The sequence below is a fragment of the Ambystoma mexicanum genome, chromosome 4p (assembly GCF_040938575.1).
Source record: "Ambystoma mexicanum isolate Mex_15411 chromosome 4p, UKY_AmexF1_1, whole genome shotgun sequence".
NCBI lineage: Eukaryota > Metazoa > Chordata > Amphibia > Caudata > Ambystomatidae > Ambystoma > Ambystoma mexicanum.
This window is the reverse complement of record NC_090927.1, coordinates 670,455,632-670,472,307: the sequence shown is the minus strand read 5'-3', so window position 1 is coordinate 670,472,307 and position 16,676 is coordinate 670,455,632. Positions and strand designations below refer to the sequence as shown.

The 16,676-nt window shown below is 43.7% G+C and overlaps 1 protein-coding gene across 9 annotated transcripts in view; it reads right to left on the bottom strand.

Moving 5' to 3' along the window:
* Nucleotides 1-16,676, bottom strand: part of FAM135A (family with sequence similarity 135 member A) — a 1,883,908-nt gene that overhangs the window by 715,558 nt on the left and 1,151,674 nt on the right. For all 9 annotated transcript variants that reach the window (XM_069606210.1, XM_069606209.1, XM_069606213.1 and 6 more), the window contains one exon: nucleotides 6,314-6,387. In XM_069606210.1, the coding sequence (XP_069462311.1) occupies nucleotides 6,314-6,387 (74 nt within the window). The remainder of the gene's footprint in view (nucleotides 1-6,313; nucleotides 6,388-16,676) is intronic.

Genomic DNA, 16,676 nt, shown 5'->3' with positions numbered 1-16,676 from the left:
CTCTGGATAATGGTCTGGACTGGTCTAAAGTGGAGTTCCGTATTTGGAAATGTGTGCTCTGCCAATGGGAAACCACTTTTCAGATATTCTACATATTTTGGCCTTGTATCTTTACGGGCTCTGGTTAGCTGCCGGAGAGTCCAGCTTTTGAGACCTACTGTACGGCCACTGGCAAATACTCTTTTTGTGCATTTGAATGCTCTTCGGATGTACGGCTGTTGTAGGTCTCTGAATGCGTGGGTAAATCTTTCTCTAAAGGCATTGGAAAATAATTTCCCGACTACAGAGGATTTGGAATGGTTCCCTAGTAAGGTCAAAAAGAGACTCTACAAAAACGATTGAATTGCTAATAGGCAACATTTGCTGTCCTATACGAGATATGAGCATTTGAGCATGGACATAAAGGCTTACAATGTTCCTCAGCCGTTCATTACCAGACACTGCTGTAAGAAATTAGCAGAGGTAGCAGAGTTCTTGTTGCGAGTGAAGCTAAATTTGTTCAGTACTAAAAATGTTAAAGGTGCACGGAGCAGAACTCCAAAGGAAAGTAGGCTATGCCACTTCTGCGTGACAAATAGGGAAACTTTAAAACATTTATTGATTGAATGCACAGAGCTTTGTGATCCCCGGAAAAATGCCTTTGAGAGGTATTTTTTAAAAACTCTTTCCTGTCTTGTGAAATGGTGTGGTGGCATCTCCTTATAGACCCAAATGATCAATTAGCGATTGCAGTGATGAATTTGTTGAAAAATATCTTTTGGGATGATTAGTTTGTTTTTACTGTTTGTGTGCAGGTATTGATTTTTGTGGTTTTAGGACTGTTGAGTATGAATTGTGAGTCGTTGATGCACTTTTAGCTGTGATAATTGATTCATTTTAATCATATGTTATGTAATTTTATTTTATGTTTGATTTGTAAAATGTCTTAATGCATTTATTTTTACATTTCTAGCACTGCGCATGTTTTGCTTGTTGAAACTATAATCACACAAAAAACATTTTAAAAAAATAGGGTCGAAGAATAGCATCAGGACATGCTATTTATTGCTTAGGGCAGGGGTTGGGAATTGGAAAGTCAAACAAAACCCTTTTACTGATGTTTGCTTTTGGTGAAGGGATCAGTCTGCTGCACTTTCTCACCTGCATTTACATTTCAAGAGGGGGAAGAGGAGAGGAGGAGGGGAAGAGTTGAACAGCATCATAAGTGGCCTCCGAAAACAAATTTTAAAAACAATCACTTACCAACCATGAAAGAATGTTTTCACTTTAGATGGCAGCCTGGGCAATCACTTACCCTGGGAAAGGTCGGATTTCCACTACACCGTATACTGTTTTTGCCCAGAGTATGCGCTCAATGATATGATATATGATATGATGGTTTATTTATATAGAGCCTATACACAATGTGTTTCAAAGCGCTTCATGACAAGGCAGGGCACAAGGGAAAAAATACAAAACATTCTTAAAGGCCATAAACAACAAGAATGTGAAAATAACTGTCATACTCGGCCTAGCGACATTTCAGATAGTGCAAGTGCTAATACACAAATAGGAAGGAGATTGGAACAGACCGGCGACTACCCTACTAGGCCTGACGACATTTCTGGTAGAGCCGGAGAATAGGTCTGACGACATTTCAGATCGTGCTGGAGGGAGAGGTGGGAAACAAGTAAGGAGGGGGGAGGAGACAAACCAAAGTTACTATCATACTAGGTCCAGGACCATTCAGATAGAGTAAGTGCAAAGAAGAAAGTAAGAGGGGGAGGTGAGGGAGAGAAGGGGGGAAGGGAGAGGAGAAGAGAACAGAGAATAAGCAGTGAAAGGAAGAGAAGCAGAGGGGAGAGCGAGAAACAGTTGCAAAGATCTGTGATGCACATGATGTTGCAAGGGAACAAAAGTAGGCAACGTTTCACAAACAAATGGGCACAACATGATTCAGTGCAAACCTGAGTGGGAGATTCAAGGAAGGCCCAGCATGTGAGTTGAGGGGGTGAAGGCCCAAGAGTCCAAGAACGTCAATCCAGGCATAAGCAAAGGCATAGATGATGGACCCTTCTTGGATCAAGACAACTCCAGGAATGAGAAGAAAAAAGGGGGTGGGGGGTCACAGCATAATCACGGGGGACGAAGGGGCCATCAACAATCACCACAGGGGGAAAAAGAGGGGAGGGGGAACATATGAGACATTTTACTTTGCTTTGATGCATATTTCATCTGGTTTTACAGGTAAGTGCGTCACCTTTCAAGCGTGTGTTCTGGGTTCGAACCCTTGGCAAAGGAAGAATTTATTTATTTGTATTTTTAAAACGCACATCAGCCCTTAGGCATTGTGGCGCTGTTACATGTATTCATTACTGGTTACATGGGAAGAAAGCTTAGCAGTTACATGATATTTATACATCTGGTTCTTGCTTATAGTTACATAGAAATTGCATTTTCTGTTTGAAGTACAAAATCACAGGCAGTATCAAGCTGGGGTGTCTAGAGAGAGAGGTGAGGCTATGTGAATAGCGTGGCTTTGAGGGATTTGCGAAAGCAGAGTAGAGAAGGTTCTGCTCTGAGGGCGTTGGGTAGGGCATTCCAGAGTTTGGGCGCCATGTAGGGGAAGCCAATGCCTCCAGCTTTGGCTCTTTTTTGGTTGGCATGGTGGCTCCTTTTGGTGCAGGCAGAGATGTTCTTGGATATGGTTTCTGATAGGTAGGAAGGAGCGGAGAGATTGATGCATTTATGTGTAAGGGGGAGGATTTTGAAGTTGATCCTTTCTTTCATTCATTGGGAGCCAGTGGACATCTCGTCTGGCCTGTTTTGTGTGTTTATTTTTGGGGACCTGTAGGGTGGCGCAGAGCGCATTATTTTGAACTATTTGTAGCCTGTTGATGTTTTTTGTGGAGGTGCCTGCAAGAAGGGCATTGCAGTAGTCTAGTCTTGCTCCTATGGAGGCTCTGGCAATGGAGAGGCAGTTTGGGGTGGTTAGAAAGGGTTTTCTAGCATATATCATTTTGGTGGTAAGGGCAGAGGCAGATGAGATGGTGCTGACCTGTTTTGTCATTGAGAGTGTGGAGTCTAGGTAGACTCCAAGGGTCTTTAGTGATGTGGAGACTGATCCGTTTGTGTTGCCGATGGTGAACTGGGAGTATTTTTGGTTAAGTTTGGAGAGGGTTTCCTTGGGGCCTAAGATGATAATCTCGGTTTTGTCCCAGTTAAGGCAGAGACCATTGATTGCCATCCATGTTTGGATAGTGGCATATATCTGGGAGAGAAAGAGCAGGACTTGGGTGTCGTCAGCATAGTTTTTGTAAGCTATGCCGAGCATGTGCAGCAAGTCGAAGAGAGGTTTGGTGAACAGGTTGTAGAGTGTGGGTGCAGTACATGATCCCTGGGGGACTCCACAGTTGATGGTGGTGGGGACTGCATTGGTATGATCTGAGTACACCTTCATGGCCCTTCATTCAAAGAAAGAGGATATCCAGGAGGAAGCTTTATTTGAGAAATGGGCTGCGTTAGATAGATGGGATGTAAGGATGTCATGGTCGACAAGATTAAACGCTGCAGAGAGATCGAGGAGGAGCAGGAGGGCTGGGTTGCCTTTGTCCATTATTTTAGTGATTTGGTTTTTTTAAATCTATGAGTGCAGTTTCTGTGCCATGTCCTTTGCGGAAGCCTGATTGTCTCCTGCCTAGGGTGGCATTAGATTCCGGGTAGTGTTGGATTTGAATGTGGGCGGCTTTGTCAAGAATTTTGAGGAGAAAGGGGACGGTAGTGATTGGGCGGTAGTTGTTGGGGCAGGCGGGGTCCAGGGTAGGTTTTTATTAGGAGTGGGCAAACCCAGGCTTTTTGTAAGCTTTGTGGTACAATTCCGGAAGAGAATGAGGCATTAATTAATGCTGTGATGATAGGGACCAGTGAGTCTGCACATTCTTTAATGATGGCCGGGGGACAGATGTCCCCTTTACATGTGGAAGGTTTGATGTGTTTGAGGTGGTCTGTGACTTCTGTCTCAGTGACGTTCCTTAATAGGAAGAGGGGGGTTTGGTCGATAGGGTGGGGTGCCTTGATTGGGAAGGGTTTTGCCTTGTGCTAATATTTTTTCTTGGAGCATCTTGACCTTGTTTATAAGAGCAGCCTGAATGTTGCAACACCAGGTTTCGTCTTTGATGATTTCATCAGGGCAGGAGGCAGGGATGATGAGATCTTTGAAAATTGAGAATATTTCTTTAGATTTGGAACTAGCTTTGGAAATCCTGTGGTTGTATGATTCTGATTTGGCTAAGAATATGGCTTTTTGTAGGAGCATGAGATTTCTCTGAATTCTACTAGAGAGGATTGATCAGCCGAGGATTGACATTTTGCTAGAGCTTGGCATTTACTTGTGTGTACCATAGATAGTTCTTCCATAAACTGTCCATTAGAGTGCATTGATTTTTTTTCTTTTTTAGGGGTGCTATAGACTCAATGATTCAAGAATGGTGTGTGCGGTTTTTAAAATGTCTTAAAAGCACAGGGTGGACGCCTCGTGAAGTGGTCTCTCGACTTGTGCCCCAGTAACGAGGGTCAAAACAGTGCTATGCTTCTTGTGCATTTTGTGTGATACAGTAAACTCACTAACACAGAATAGTGGATTGGGAATTGGCATAGACTAAATTGTAAACCAATTTAAGTCGTCTCACGATGGGTGCCTTCACATCCTTGATTACCCTTATGAAAGACTGTTTCAAAGTTCCAATAAAATCAGATTCAGACACGGCTGCTTTATTTACTGAAAATTATAAAAAGCAAAGTTTACTGGCTTCTTGCTAAACTGACTTGATTTTTATGAAGATATGATTGTGTACATCTCAGAAAATGTGCACTGCTCATTATGCAACACTAATTGATTTAGTGTATTCAGAAACATTCCTCTGAACATGACCGTGTGGTTCTGGTGGTAGCCCATAAAACGTGTAGCCCATGGGATCAGTTACCCGAAGAGCTGAGATAGTACTTTTGTTGGTCAGATTGACAAAGTTCACCCCACTTGGAGAGCGAACGCTATTTCCACCCTCCCCTATTCCCTTTGTTGCTTCCAAATGGCTCGGCTAACCAAAGTAGTTGGGGGAGGACAGTTACCACAACAACGAATTGCTGCAGTGAGTGTTCAACAATGGCCTTGCATAATCACAGCAACTTGGCACGTTGTCACTTGCTGCCTCCCGTTTAACACCATCTAACCCCTTATTTTTTTTGTTGTTGTTTTAATTTGTACTTGGACAATTATTTACCAAGACTTGCACACATTTCAAACAGTAGGTTTTAATTTCAGGTCCATCATCCACATTAAAAGCACTGACAGAGGAGTTACAACTCCGGTCCTATGGCCGTTTCCTTTTTCAAGTCGGGAATTCAAACTTTTAAACTACCAATGATGTGGTCATGAAGTGCCTACAAGTGTATATAATATATAAGCTTAAGCAGTACATGACACATCATTATGCGCCCAGCGCCACGTTAGCAAATCCATGGAGTAGTATCCACTGAGTGGATACTCTGCAGGACACCACATAATGCAAAATATTGAGTATGGCCAAAAGGCAGTTCGTGTTGCATTTAGTGCCACACTATACAGAGAGTATAGATGTGCAATAAGTTTGCTTTAAGGTATCAGCATTGAGGGGAACAAGTAAATATCCAAGAGGCGTGGCTTGCTGAGATGCAGGTTATCATGAGGCAGCCAAGGGCACATTCTGCCTCATCACGAGTTTGGCGGTAACCCTTAAATGCGGTGGTAGCGCTATTACTGCCACATTTAGAGTCCGCCAAATCATGGGTTTGGCAGGATTTACCTCCAGCTCTGAGCTGTGGGCAAATCTGCCCCGATTTTGCCCATTTTCAGTGCCATTGCTGCACGCTAATACCGCCGGCGGTGGTAGCGCCGAAAATTAATGGGGATTTACCAAACGCTAATGGCCCCAATGGTGATACCGCCCAACTCATGATGATGCCCATTATGTGTTGGCCAATATTATACAGGAATGTGACAAATACTGTAGATATGTTCCATAGCTTACCACGTGGCCCTCCCTCCATACCCTTTGTTTGGGCTAGAGTCTGTCATTTCATGTAACTGATCAGGTAAAGCTGCCAGAGAGAAATTACGATAAAAGATGATAAAGTGCATCGTACGTGGCAGCTCGTCCTTTTGCCAGAATCCTCTACAAGTTGTTGCAAGAACATTGCCCGATATGCATGGAGAATTCCACATGTCCCATTATATTGTAGATCATTACAATGGAGAAGCACAGTTACAGGTGAGTCTTACTCTTGTTTCGTTACTCACTGAAGTTCTTGATATGCAAGGGCGGCTGCTCTTGGGTGTTCAAGACAAAAAAAAGCCTCTGAAAATCTTCGCACCTGAAACATGAGATCAAGTAAAATATTTCAAACAGGGCAAATTAACATTTGAATGTAATATGTATTTTAGGTGCTGATTCACACACTTTGCATAACTATTTTTCAAATGGCGAAAGAAAATTCTCTGGTCAGAAGACGAGCAACAGTAGTAAGGTGAATATAGCAGATCAGTTGTAAGATGCCATCATGGCACTGAATAAGCTGTACGTTATGATGTTTAAATTGAAACAAAGCTACCCGTTGCACACAACACATTTTCAGAAAGATCTTTATCAATGCCATTCGATTCAACTGTTTATTGAAAATGAAAGTAGTGTCATACCACAATGGAATGTCTATTTCTCTAAAAAGCCTTATATAGCAACATCTTCATTAAAAGTGGTTTCATAGCAGAACTTAGAAGAGAAAAAAAACTCCGGTAGAGAAACGCGTATTTCAAAAAGCATCATCATAAGAACATTGAACATGCAGCTCTCTGGCCGGCCTCTCTTGGCCCTCTTCCCACTCCCACCTGCGAGGCAAAAAACCTCGGGTCATCTTCGACTCCACACTCTCCTCTCCTCACATCTCTGACGTCTCTAAGAAGTCACACTACCAGCTGCAACTTATCCAGAACAGGACTGCGAGACTTGTCCTTGGCCTCAAACCCAGGGATCGTATCTCTCCAGGACTGAAATCTCTGCACTGGCTCCCAGTGGCGGCGAGGATTAAGTTCAAAACCCTCTGTATTGTACACAAGGCCTTCTGGGGCCTGAGGCCGCAATACCTTCAACTCTCTCTTCCTAAATATCTGACTTCTCGAGCTCTTTGCTCATACGCCTCCAACTCCCTCTGGGTCAGTCGCTTCTCCAAGCAATGAGTTGGTGGTAGATCTCTCTCTTCGGCAGGGGCCTCCCTCGGGAACAGCCTTCCTGCCTCCCTGAAACTTGACGAGAACCCTCTCCGGTTCTGGAAGCACCTCAAAACCTTCCTCTTTGCTTCTGCTGTCTCTCCCCTGTTGAATTTCCTGACAGAAACTGCACTGGTTACTTGGCCACCCTTTCTGATCTCGGGCCCAGGCCCGCCAGTTGCCCACCTGCACTGCCTCCCTGGCAACCCCTGCACCTGGGGAGGGTTTTCTGTATCCCTACAGTCCCCCTACCAGCACTTATGTCTGCACTTACCTTACACTTGCCACCAGCTGGCCGTTTGTATTTATCTTATTTATTCTACTATCCCTTGTACTGCACTTTCCCCTCTCCCTTCCCCCACATACTTTTCCATTTCCCCCTTCCCATGCACTTGTGCGATTTGAATGACACCTGGCCTAGTAGGATCGTTGTCAGTCTTCCCTTTGTTCCCCCTCCCTTGCCTCGTCGTGCCTTGAAACACTTGTGTCTAGGCGCGTTATAAATGCCATATCATATTGAGTTCAAATGAATTATGCTGCGTCTATTAGACACACATTGTGAGCACAGCTTATTTTTATCTGTGCTCGCACTTATGACATTGCTCTTCTGTGCATCAGCCAGAAAATCAGAAACCTACTAATAACCACTTGAATATAACAGTAAACAGTCCATCCAAACAACCTTTAGATGGCACATCCAGTGGAGTGGTTTGTCTACATTAATTACCAGTTATTGTGGCTAATTCTCAAACCCTACTCTTCACCAAATTTCTTATCTGGTGAATGGCAAATGAGTAATAGGTAGCCCACTTGCAATACAAAATAGTTATCACTACCAACATGCATGCCAGCGCAACATGGAATTTCCAACTGAGACTGAGCCTACACACTGCCAACATGACTTTTACTCTGCAAGAGTACAATGATGAGTACTGGTTGCACCACCTACTCAGCCCCACACTATTACTGAATCAGCAGAGATCGCAATAATAATGGTGAAACAGACACAGCCCGACAGGTGTACCTGCCTTGCCTCTTTTGTTAATGTGGGCCAATGGTACAGTGATAACAAATTAAAAGAAGGTCCAATCAAGTTTCTATAAATATAGGGACTTCAATAAAACAATCAAAGCAATCAACTAAATAAAAACACTACGAACTCTCTACTGTCAGACAAACACAGGGAATGCTGATAAGAAAGGCCACTCTGGTTTGATAAACTGGGTGTTCAGGCAGCAGGTTTTCAGCAAACATGTTAGTGTTGAAGTATGTGTATTTAAAAAGGCAGAGAACGGGGTGAGGCTAAGAGGTCACTATGGTCCTTTAAAGTGGATCAGGGGCAGAGGGCATCTTCAAATAACTCTTTGTCTCTTGTCTTGGATGTCAACAGCACTGACCAGGCTTCTAGGCGATTTTACTGCGATTGAGCCAGTATTGAGATGTTTGATTCATGAGGTCCCACTGATGAGTTGGCATCAATTCAGTTTAATCTGCGGGCTCCTGTTGGGTCGGGTGGGCTTTCAAGACAGTCAAGTAGATTGCTTTCAATGGCACAAGATGGTCGGACCAGCAGTGAAAGAGTGTTTCCGCGGGTTGTGTCAGCATTCTTGATGGGCAAGTCGATGGCTTCCAGCAGGTCAAATCAGTTGCTTCCATGGAGTCATGCCAGTGATTCGGTCGAGGTGAGGCAGTCCGCTACAATGGGTGGAGCCAGCGTATGTATGACTTGAAAGGCAGGTACAGAGCGGTTCACAGATGCCAAAAGTAGCATTGTGGGTCCTGTCATGGTTCAAAGTCAATCAAGCATGGGCAAGCCAGCTTGAAGATGTCTTGAAGTGGTAAAACAGGGATGCAAGCTACTTCTGGTTTGCTTGGAGGCCCTACGCAGGGTCTCCAGAGACAATGTAAGAGCTTTGTTCCGTGTTTCCAGAAAATTATCTGCACCTATACAGGGTCCTTTACCTCTAGTATCAGGATACCAGTTCCAGTGCACAGCCAGCAGGGAGGCTTTGGTCAAATTGCAGTGTCATCCCCACTGTTCCTTGGGGACAGTTATGGGGCAGAGCTCTCCTCTGCCTTGGAAGCTTTTTTCTTCTCCTCTATGACAGAGGACTTTGGAATAGACTATCCCCCAACAGAGTCCCAGATTAATCCTCCTTTGAGTTCAAATATTAATAAACTAAGGAAAGAACTTTCTGCCCTTATAAAGGTAAACTGCTATACCAGATTGGTCCAAACCAAGCCTATTGTCAGGGGTCCAATCCAAGTTGCAGTAACAAGTGTCCCTGACTCCTGACATCATAAGTGTCCTTTGTCTGCAGGAGGTCAGGAAGTTGTAGAGGGCCCTTGCAGAAAAAACAAAATGGTGGAACCTCTCGCTCAGCCTACCTCTCCACTCTCACTATGTAGGAAAGAGGCAGGCAGGCAGTAGGTAGGCTTCTTTATTGGCAACCAGCCTCAACCCAACAGTATCAAGCCTACATTACAGCTCTCCAGATAAGTCTCAACTGTCTTTCTGGAATGTAGAACATTAACAGTGCAACATAAGAAAACATGACATATTAGGATGGTTGGAATTCTACTGGTAGTAGAATTCCATCCAAGAGTCATTTTAACCCTTCTCCCCCCCTTATTCAACTAAAGAACAATCACCCAGATCACTCACACACGCACACACTCATACACACACACACACACACACCTGAGGAACTAAAATAAGGAAGATGGGCTGAAGAGGATGAGGGAAAGGAGAATAAGAGGAAAAACACAGGTTGGGAGGTGCTACTAAACCACAGCACCCAAAACAAACTCCTTATACTTTGAAGGAACCTTCCTCTCCCTGCCAGAGCGAGTATGAGTCGAAACAGAGTCAGCCGCCCCGGATGCGGACACCTGACTCTCGTCCACCGGAAGACTACTGCAGAATCAGACACAGAGATGGGAACGGAATGTACTTCAGCACCCGGGCAATCAAGAGCCGCCGCAGAGAGCACAGGCTGTAATTCAACTGGTCCCTCCCGAGCTGCTGAAGCTTCTAAGGGACCATCACAACCCACCACAACACCTCCTGAATTGTTACCAGACACACTGGGCTCACCTCCCGCAGAAACCACTGTCTCCTTATCCACTACCACCACACGTCTAAGACTCCATGTGGACCCGTCATCAAGTTTCACATAGCCACAACCACGCTTAACCACCTTGCGTGGACTTAAGTACTTGCTGAGACCCTTGGCCACGAACCTGGGATTCTTGACCTGAACCCAATCACCGACCTTCACAGGAAGGGGCTTCCTGCGGGCAAGCTGTTCATTCAAGAAACGTTCTTGCTTACTGCAAACTCGATCGCAGGCAGGCAATAGGTAGGCCTCTTTTTTGGCAACCAGCCTCAACCCAACAGTATCAAGCCTACATTACAGCTCTCCAGATAAGTCTCAACTGTCTTTCTGGAATGTAGAACATTAACAGTGCAACATAAGAAAACATGACATAATAGGATGGTTGGAATTCTACTGGTAGTAGAATTCCATCCAAGAGTCATTATAACACACTACACTTAACCCTCCCTCCCCCCTTCCCATGTCTGCTGAATTCAAAGGGACTCCAGTGATCAAAGCCCTAGTGTGAGTGTGGGTTTGTTATGCAAGGACTTTGTTTAAAGCACCAGTTCCCAGGAGATCTCCCGGGGTGGGTTCCTGAACCCTGGCAGGAAGTTTGTTGGTCTTCCTCTGGGGGAATCAAAGTAGCAGCTCCCTGAGTATTTTTCCACATGGTCTTTGTGGAGGCAGCCAGCCCAAACAGCTAATCCACATATCCCTGAACCGGGACAGCCGACCCAGCCCTTTAAGAAGAGGTAGCAATACTTTGAGATGAATGCAGATGCAGAAGATACTCCAACATCAATAATCAAAACGACTCAGGAGTTGGCAAAGTTGGCTGTTTTAATGTCAATTATCTAAAACAGGGAGTACGACAGACATCCACGGACGTCTCATAGCATGATCTCAACAAAATTTCTTAAAAAACATCATCTCATCATTGCCGACGTTAACCTACGTATTTGCCAACGTCATCCTACATGGCAAACTACAAAAACATTGTGGCAAATGTGATAGGCTTAGAGGGAACATCTAAGTATACATTCCATACTAGTCAAAGAAAGTGATGGGGTCTCCAATTTCAGGTGGGGACACTAAGCACTCCCCTCAAACAGGTCACTATAAATGTCACTAAATACATGATATCTTATTGGTTACACAAACTATAAGGCCCTTAACTACGCGGTCCCCTGTAATTGGCTGGCACTCTGACACCTGTCAGTACTTTTCCACCCACGTTAGCAGCACGCAGGCTGGACTTCCAGTTGCTGGTGGGTTGGTCATAACTATTGCTTCCCACCAATTAGCATATCATCTATCATCACCTCAGTTGTCTGCATGTCAATTAAGGCTTTGAACTTATCTTTGAAAATGTTCCTTGCTCTGGAGAATATGAGGGAGTGGAGGCACACACACTGCTTGCGTGGGTGTGGCTCATCACGTTTGTCCAGCTTCATCCCTCCGCATGAGTGAAGACCACAGACTTGAGCTCTGGTGCATTTAAAATACTATTATTTAATGAATCTCTGACGTCTTCCTTGTTTTCGTGCACGTCTTCTGAACAAGAGTTTCATTCTTTCACATGATTGTAACTACTGTCAGATCCTCCCAGCCAAACACAACCATGGCTTCTTAGGGCTGGTCGTATATATATACGTTAGTGCTTGCCGCAGTCTATTCACTACTTAGCTAGCCTCAAGAATACTGTGTCTGCTTGCATTTCTTTGCATCTGTACACGTGTAAAATAACTTGATATCTTCATTGTTTCTGTAGCATACGCCTCTTCATCTTGAGCTCGAGACGCTGCTTATCTTTGATACTTTCTCGATGCCTTATAGAATATCTACATCCTCTTATCTCTGCATCTATTCTAGGTGTGTCAGTATTACTTCGTGTGACGTCACCAATCTGCTTGTTTGCTCCTTTTTCATGTTTCTTCTGGGATTTCATTCAAATGGCCATCATACTGTCTTGTATGCAGGTATGGCTTTCTCAATGGGAACCTTGCCTCCAAGATTCTCCTTGGTATCAGTATTTTCACTGGTACTGCACGTGTTTCACACTCTGGCTCCCAACATATAGGCAATATGGCAATATGTGTGAGATGCTTGAGGTCAGGGGGTACTTGGCTCCTTCTCTATATCCTTTCATAGTTGGAGCACTGGTCACCAAGCTAACACAATATCCAAATGCTATGGCTGTATAATTGTGTGACCTCAGTAGCCACCATGTCATAAACAGACATGGTTTATATATACAGTCTGACCAGGGTACACTATGTTTTGAATCAGAGCTGCAGAATATTAGAGGCCACCCCTGCCTGTTGGAACTTTGCAATCCAGCAGCTGTCAGAAATACAAGTGTGACTTTTGAACCTGCCCTGCTGCCACTGCAGAACAGTTGCTCCAAGTGTCAGGAGACTTATGCAGCAAAGGCACATGAATGAAGTATGCTTTTGGCATGGAGCTTGATAAAAGGGGAGCCTGATTAGCACACCTCCCTTTCAGAAACAGAACTAGCCACATCATTTTATTTAACAAAAGTAAAAAAAGATTGGGCGATCCCATCCTCATCAGATGGCATTCTGTCACACAAATACTATTAACAAATAAAATATCAAAGCAATAACAATGCCGTTATAGGTTACAAACACCCAAGAGAGATGGAAGTAGACAATCTAGTTTGAAAAATGTGGCTTTGGATTTGTGAAATAAAGAGACCTGCATAATATATTACAGTACAAAATACGTACTGGTGCAAATCAGACAAAACGGATGGGAGTGAGGAATTATAAAATAAACAAGCATTGACATAGCCCACAGTTTGCTACTGAAAGACATTTCCCTTCAATTCATACATTTGTAGCACAGCTTTTGTACATTCCAACATTCACCAAATGATCCCAATGCAGTTAACAGCAGTTAACAACATGCTGATACTGGTCTTTACCTTTTCTTTACAAAACAGTAACAATAAATCATTTACTTCAGGGTTAAGGAGATAAGCTGCATTACTCGGAAATCAAGTGCTTAAAGAGACACTTGGATTAGAAGTTGAATTACACCAAATACTGGTTGATCACTGCAAAACACTTTAGCTTTCATATAAATGCCTTTCTGCTTGACGATTTGGCCGTTTTAAATCATCACCTAAACGGGACAAGAATTTAGATAAGGGTCTGTTGGATGGCTGCAATAAGCCCATTACCATTCAGACAACTGTTTTTGCAGGTTTCCGATCACACAAATGTGACAAGGAATTGGAAATAGAGTATTTGATTTGCTACTGGATATTTTATTTGTGTATATTTAGTGCACCACAAGTCTTAAGACAAAAACTTTCCAAAACCAGTTACTTTCTATATGAATGATTCTTCTCTCATATAGGTGGGTTACTGCAACTTCCACGATCAAAAAAACGAAAGGGGAGTTGTTGATAACAGCAGGACTGGAGGTACAGTAATGCAGAAATGTCAAGATTACCAAGCTAAATGCAGATGTACTCACACAGATGCAGTCTTCTAGTCAACCCAACTAAATTCAATTTAGAAGCATAGCAATTTTTGATGGTTTGAATAGTGCAGTGATATGTAGTTCAGTTTCCTTTCCTGCTGGGAGATCATTTTGATTATGGTTCCCTTCTGCACACCACTGCTATGTCCTTAGAAATACTATCACCAACCTCTATGACCTCATTTGTTCAGTTTATTTGTTTTATTCACAGAGGGATATTACTGTTTCTTCACGGATAATCAAAATAGAGCACAATGAATACCCTTAAAAACAAGTATACAATGAAAATTAAACCCACACCATACCAAAAAAGATTGCATAAAAAACAACACATTAACCGCCCCATAACAGACATGCAGATCTCCATTACGCACCAGGGTCTGAACAATTAAAATTTGATGAGCAGGAGCTAAAAACAGAACAGCTCATGGGCATCAGATATCATCCAAACAAACAAACAAACATCCATGGGCTACATCTGTGGAGCATAGAGGTCATATATAGCTTGCTGCAAATATAACTTCCACATGGGATAGAAACTATACTTTTTTGGCCATTAAATAACACCCATGTTTTAAATGTCTTTTAGATGTGTCCGAATGCTCGCTTACACACATTCTCAAACACACAGAGCTAATGCTAGGCCGTAAAGACCCCTCATATGGAAACTAAGGCACAATCACCATATGCTAGTGACATGACAGACACAAGGTTCGCTTTTCCAAACAAGTCTGGTTTATTTCAAAGTATTCTCAGTTGGCTGATACAGACGCAACCAAGAATCGTTGTGACTGCGTGCCTAGCTCAATCTGCCTCGTTTTAGGACCCTCGCCTCGATGCCCTCTGGGCACCGCTCGTCGATCAGGGATCGGCTGTGTACAGATCTGCAAAGGACTCTCATCACTTCTACAGGGGTGCCCCGAACACCTTTCGATCCCGGCTCAACGGCTTCGTCCTCGACTCGTTTTTGCCTTCTTCAAACTTAACGTATACGATGGAGCAAAAGGGGGAGGGTCCCTACTCAGGCGCCATTTTTGCTATGCCGTAAAGACCCCTCATATGGAAACTAAGGCACAATCACCATATGCTACTGACATGACAGACACAAGGTTCGCTTTTCCAAACAAGTCTGATTTATTTCAAAGTATTCTCAGTCGGCCGACTGGGGTCTAACGTCTCACAACGTGTGTACCCAGACCTCATGAGATGCAAAAGAGCGAGCAACACTCAAGCAACAATATTTATACAAAACATGCAATCTTTAGAAGGCAATTCAAACTGCCCATAATGTATCTTTTAGGCTAGGGTTCGGTGATTGACAATCATGACAATTATGACACGTTATGACAAGTCTCAATTCAGTCTAAATATACTTATTCTAGCAACAGTAGCAGAGACAGTTCTTTGGTATGGAGAACATAGAGCTCTTAATACAGCAAGGATATCATGTTCGTAGGAGAGAAACATTCCTTAGCACGTTATCTAGCACGTTATCTATTCGTTTCTATTCATGAACCAAGGGTCAGACAGTTCTGAGGCAGAAAATACCAGTCTCCGCGAAGGAGTACCGCTAGAAAGAATATAATTCATGCTTTAACTGCTTATTGCTACAGAGTTTGCAAGAAAGGCCGGTACCTGGCCGCTGATTAGATGCAGTTTGTGCTCGCCTTCAAGGACTCTGTGAGGGAGGAAAACAATTTATTTCTGTATCGTCTGACATTCCTGTCTGTGTTGGCCTTTCAGCATTCAGGCTGTGGCCTCGCACCGTGCATGAACTTGAAGTATAGAATACATTCTGCAAAGCGGGTTTAGAGAAAAAAAAAAAGAAAAATGGCGGATATTACACAAAATGGACACCCTCTGGTTACATTGACGATTCCGTTCTGGCGATGTATGATGCGAATGGTTTCTGGCCAACATAATATGACATGCATTACTTACCGTAAAAGCATTTCTGATGATTGTATCTGCTTAGATTCACATGCTGTGCATATGGTCCGACATCCAGCGGTAACCGCAGAGTATTGCATCTTGTCTTTCGGGGAACCGAAAGGGGACGTCGGCATAGGCGTGTCTGAAACACTATCCCTATCGTGACGTGTGTAGTACCCAAAATCCCTCAAGCGCCGAGGTCCCTCCGATTGTATTTTTTCCTTCCATGAGGGAGCCCAAGGCTATAGTGAGTGAGGACATGAAGAGAGAAAGTAGTAAGAAGTCTATGTTCCTTCCACCCTGAGCGGGGAGGCAGGGAGGGCGCATGTGAATCTAAGCAGATATAATCATCAGAAATGCTTTTACGGTAAGTAATGCATTTCTTCTCATGCTTGTTAATCTGCTTAGAATCACATGCTGTGCATAGACTAGCGAGCAGTACCCGGAATTGGAGGTGGGTTGTGAGAAGGAACAGTAGAAAAAAGATGTCTTAGTACTGCTTGTCCCACCTGAGAATAAGACCTAGAATGAGTGTCTAGGCAATAGTATTTTGTAAAGGTGTGTACAGAACTCCAGGTTGCCGCTTTGCAAATGGACTCTAGGGGAACATTTGCAATGAATGCTATGGATGCCCCAGTGCCTCGAGTAGAATGTGCTCTAGGCTTGAAGGGCAGTTCTCTCTTTGCAAGAGTGTAACCTAGTGTGATGCATTTGACAATCCACCTTGATATTGCTGATTTAGAGACAGGGTCCCCTTCTCTACCAGCTGCCACTGAAACAAAGAATTGTTTAGTTTTCCTCAGAGGTTTGGTTCTATCAATGCAGAACATGACTGCCCTGCGCATATCTAGTGTGTG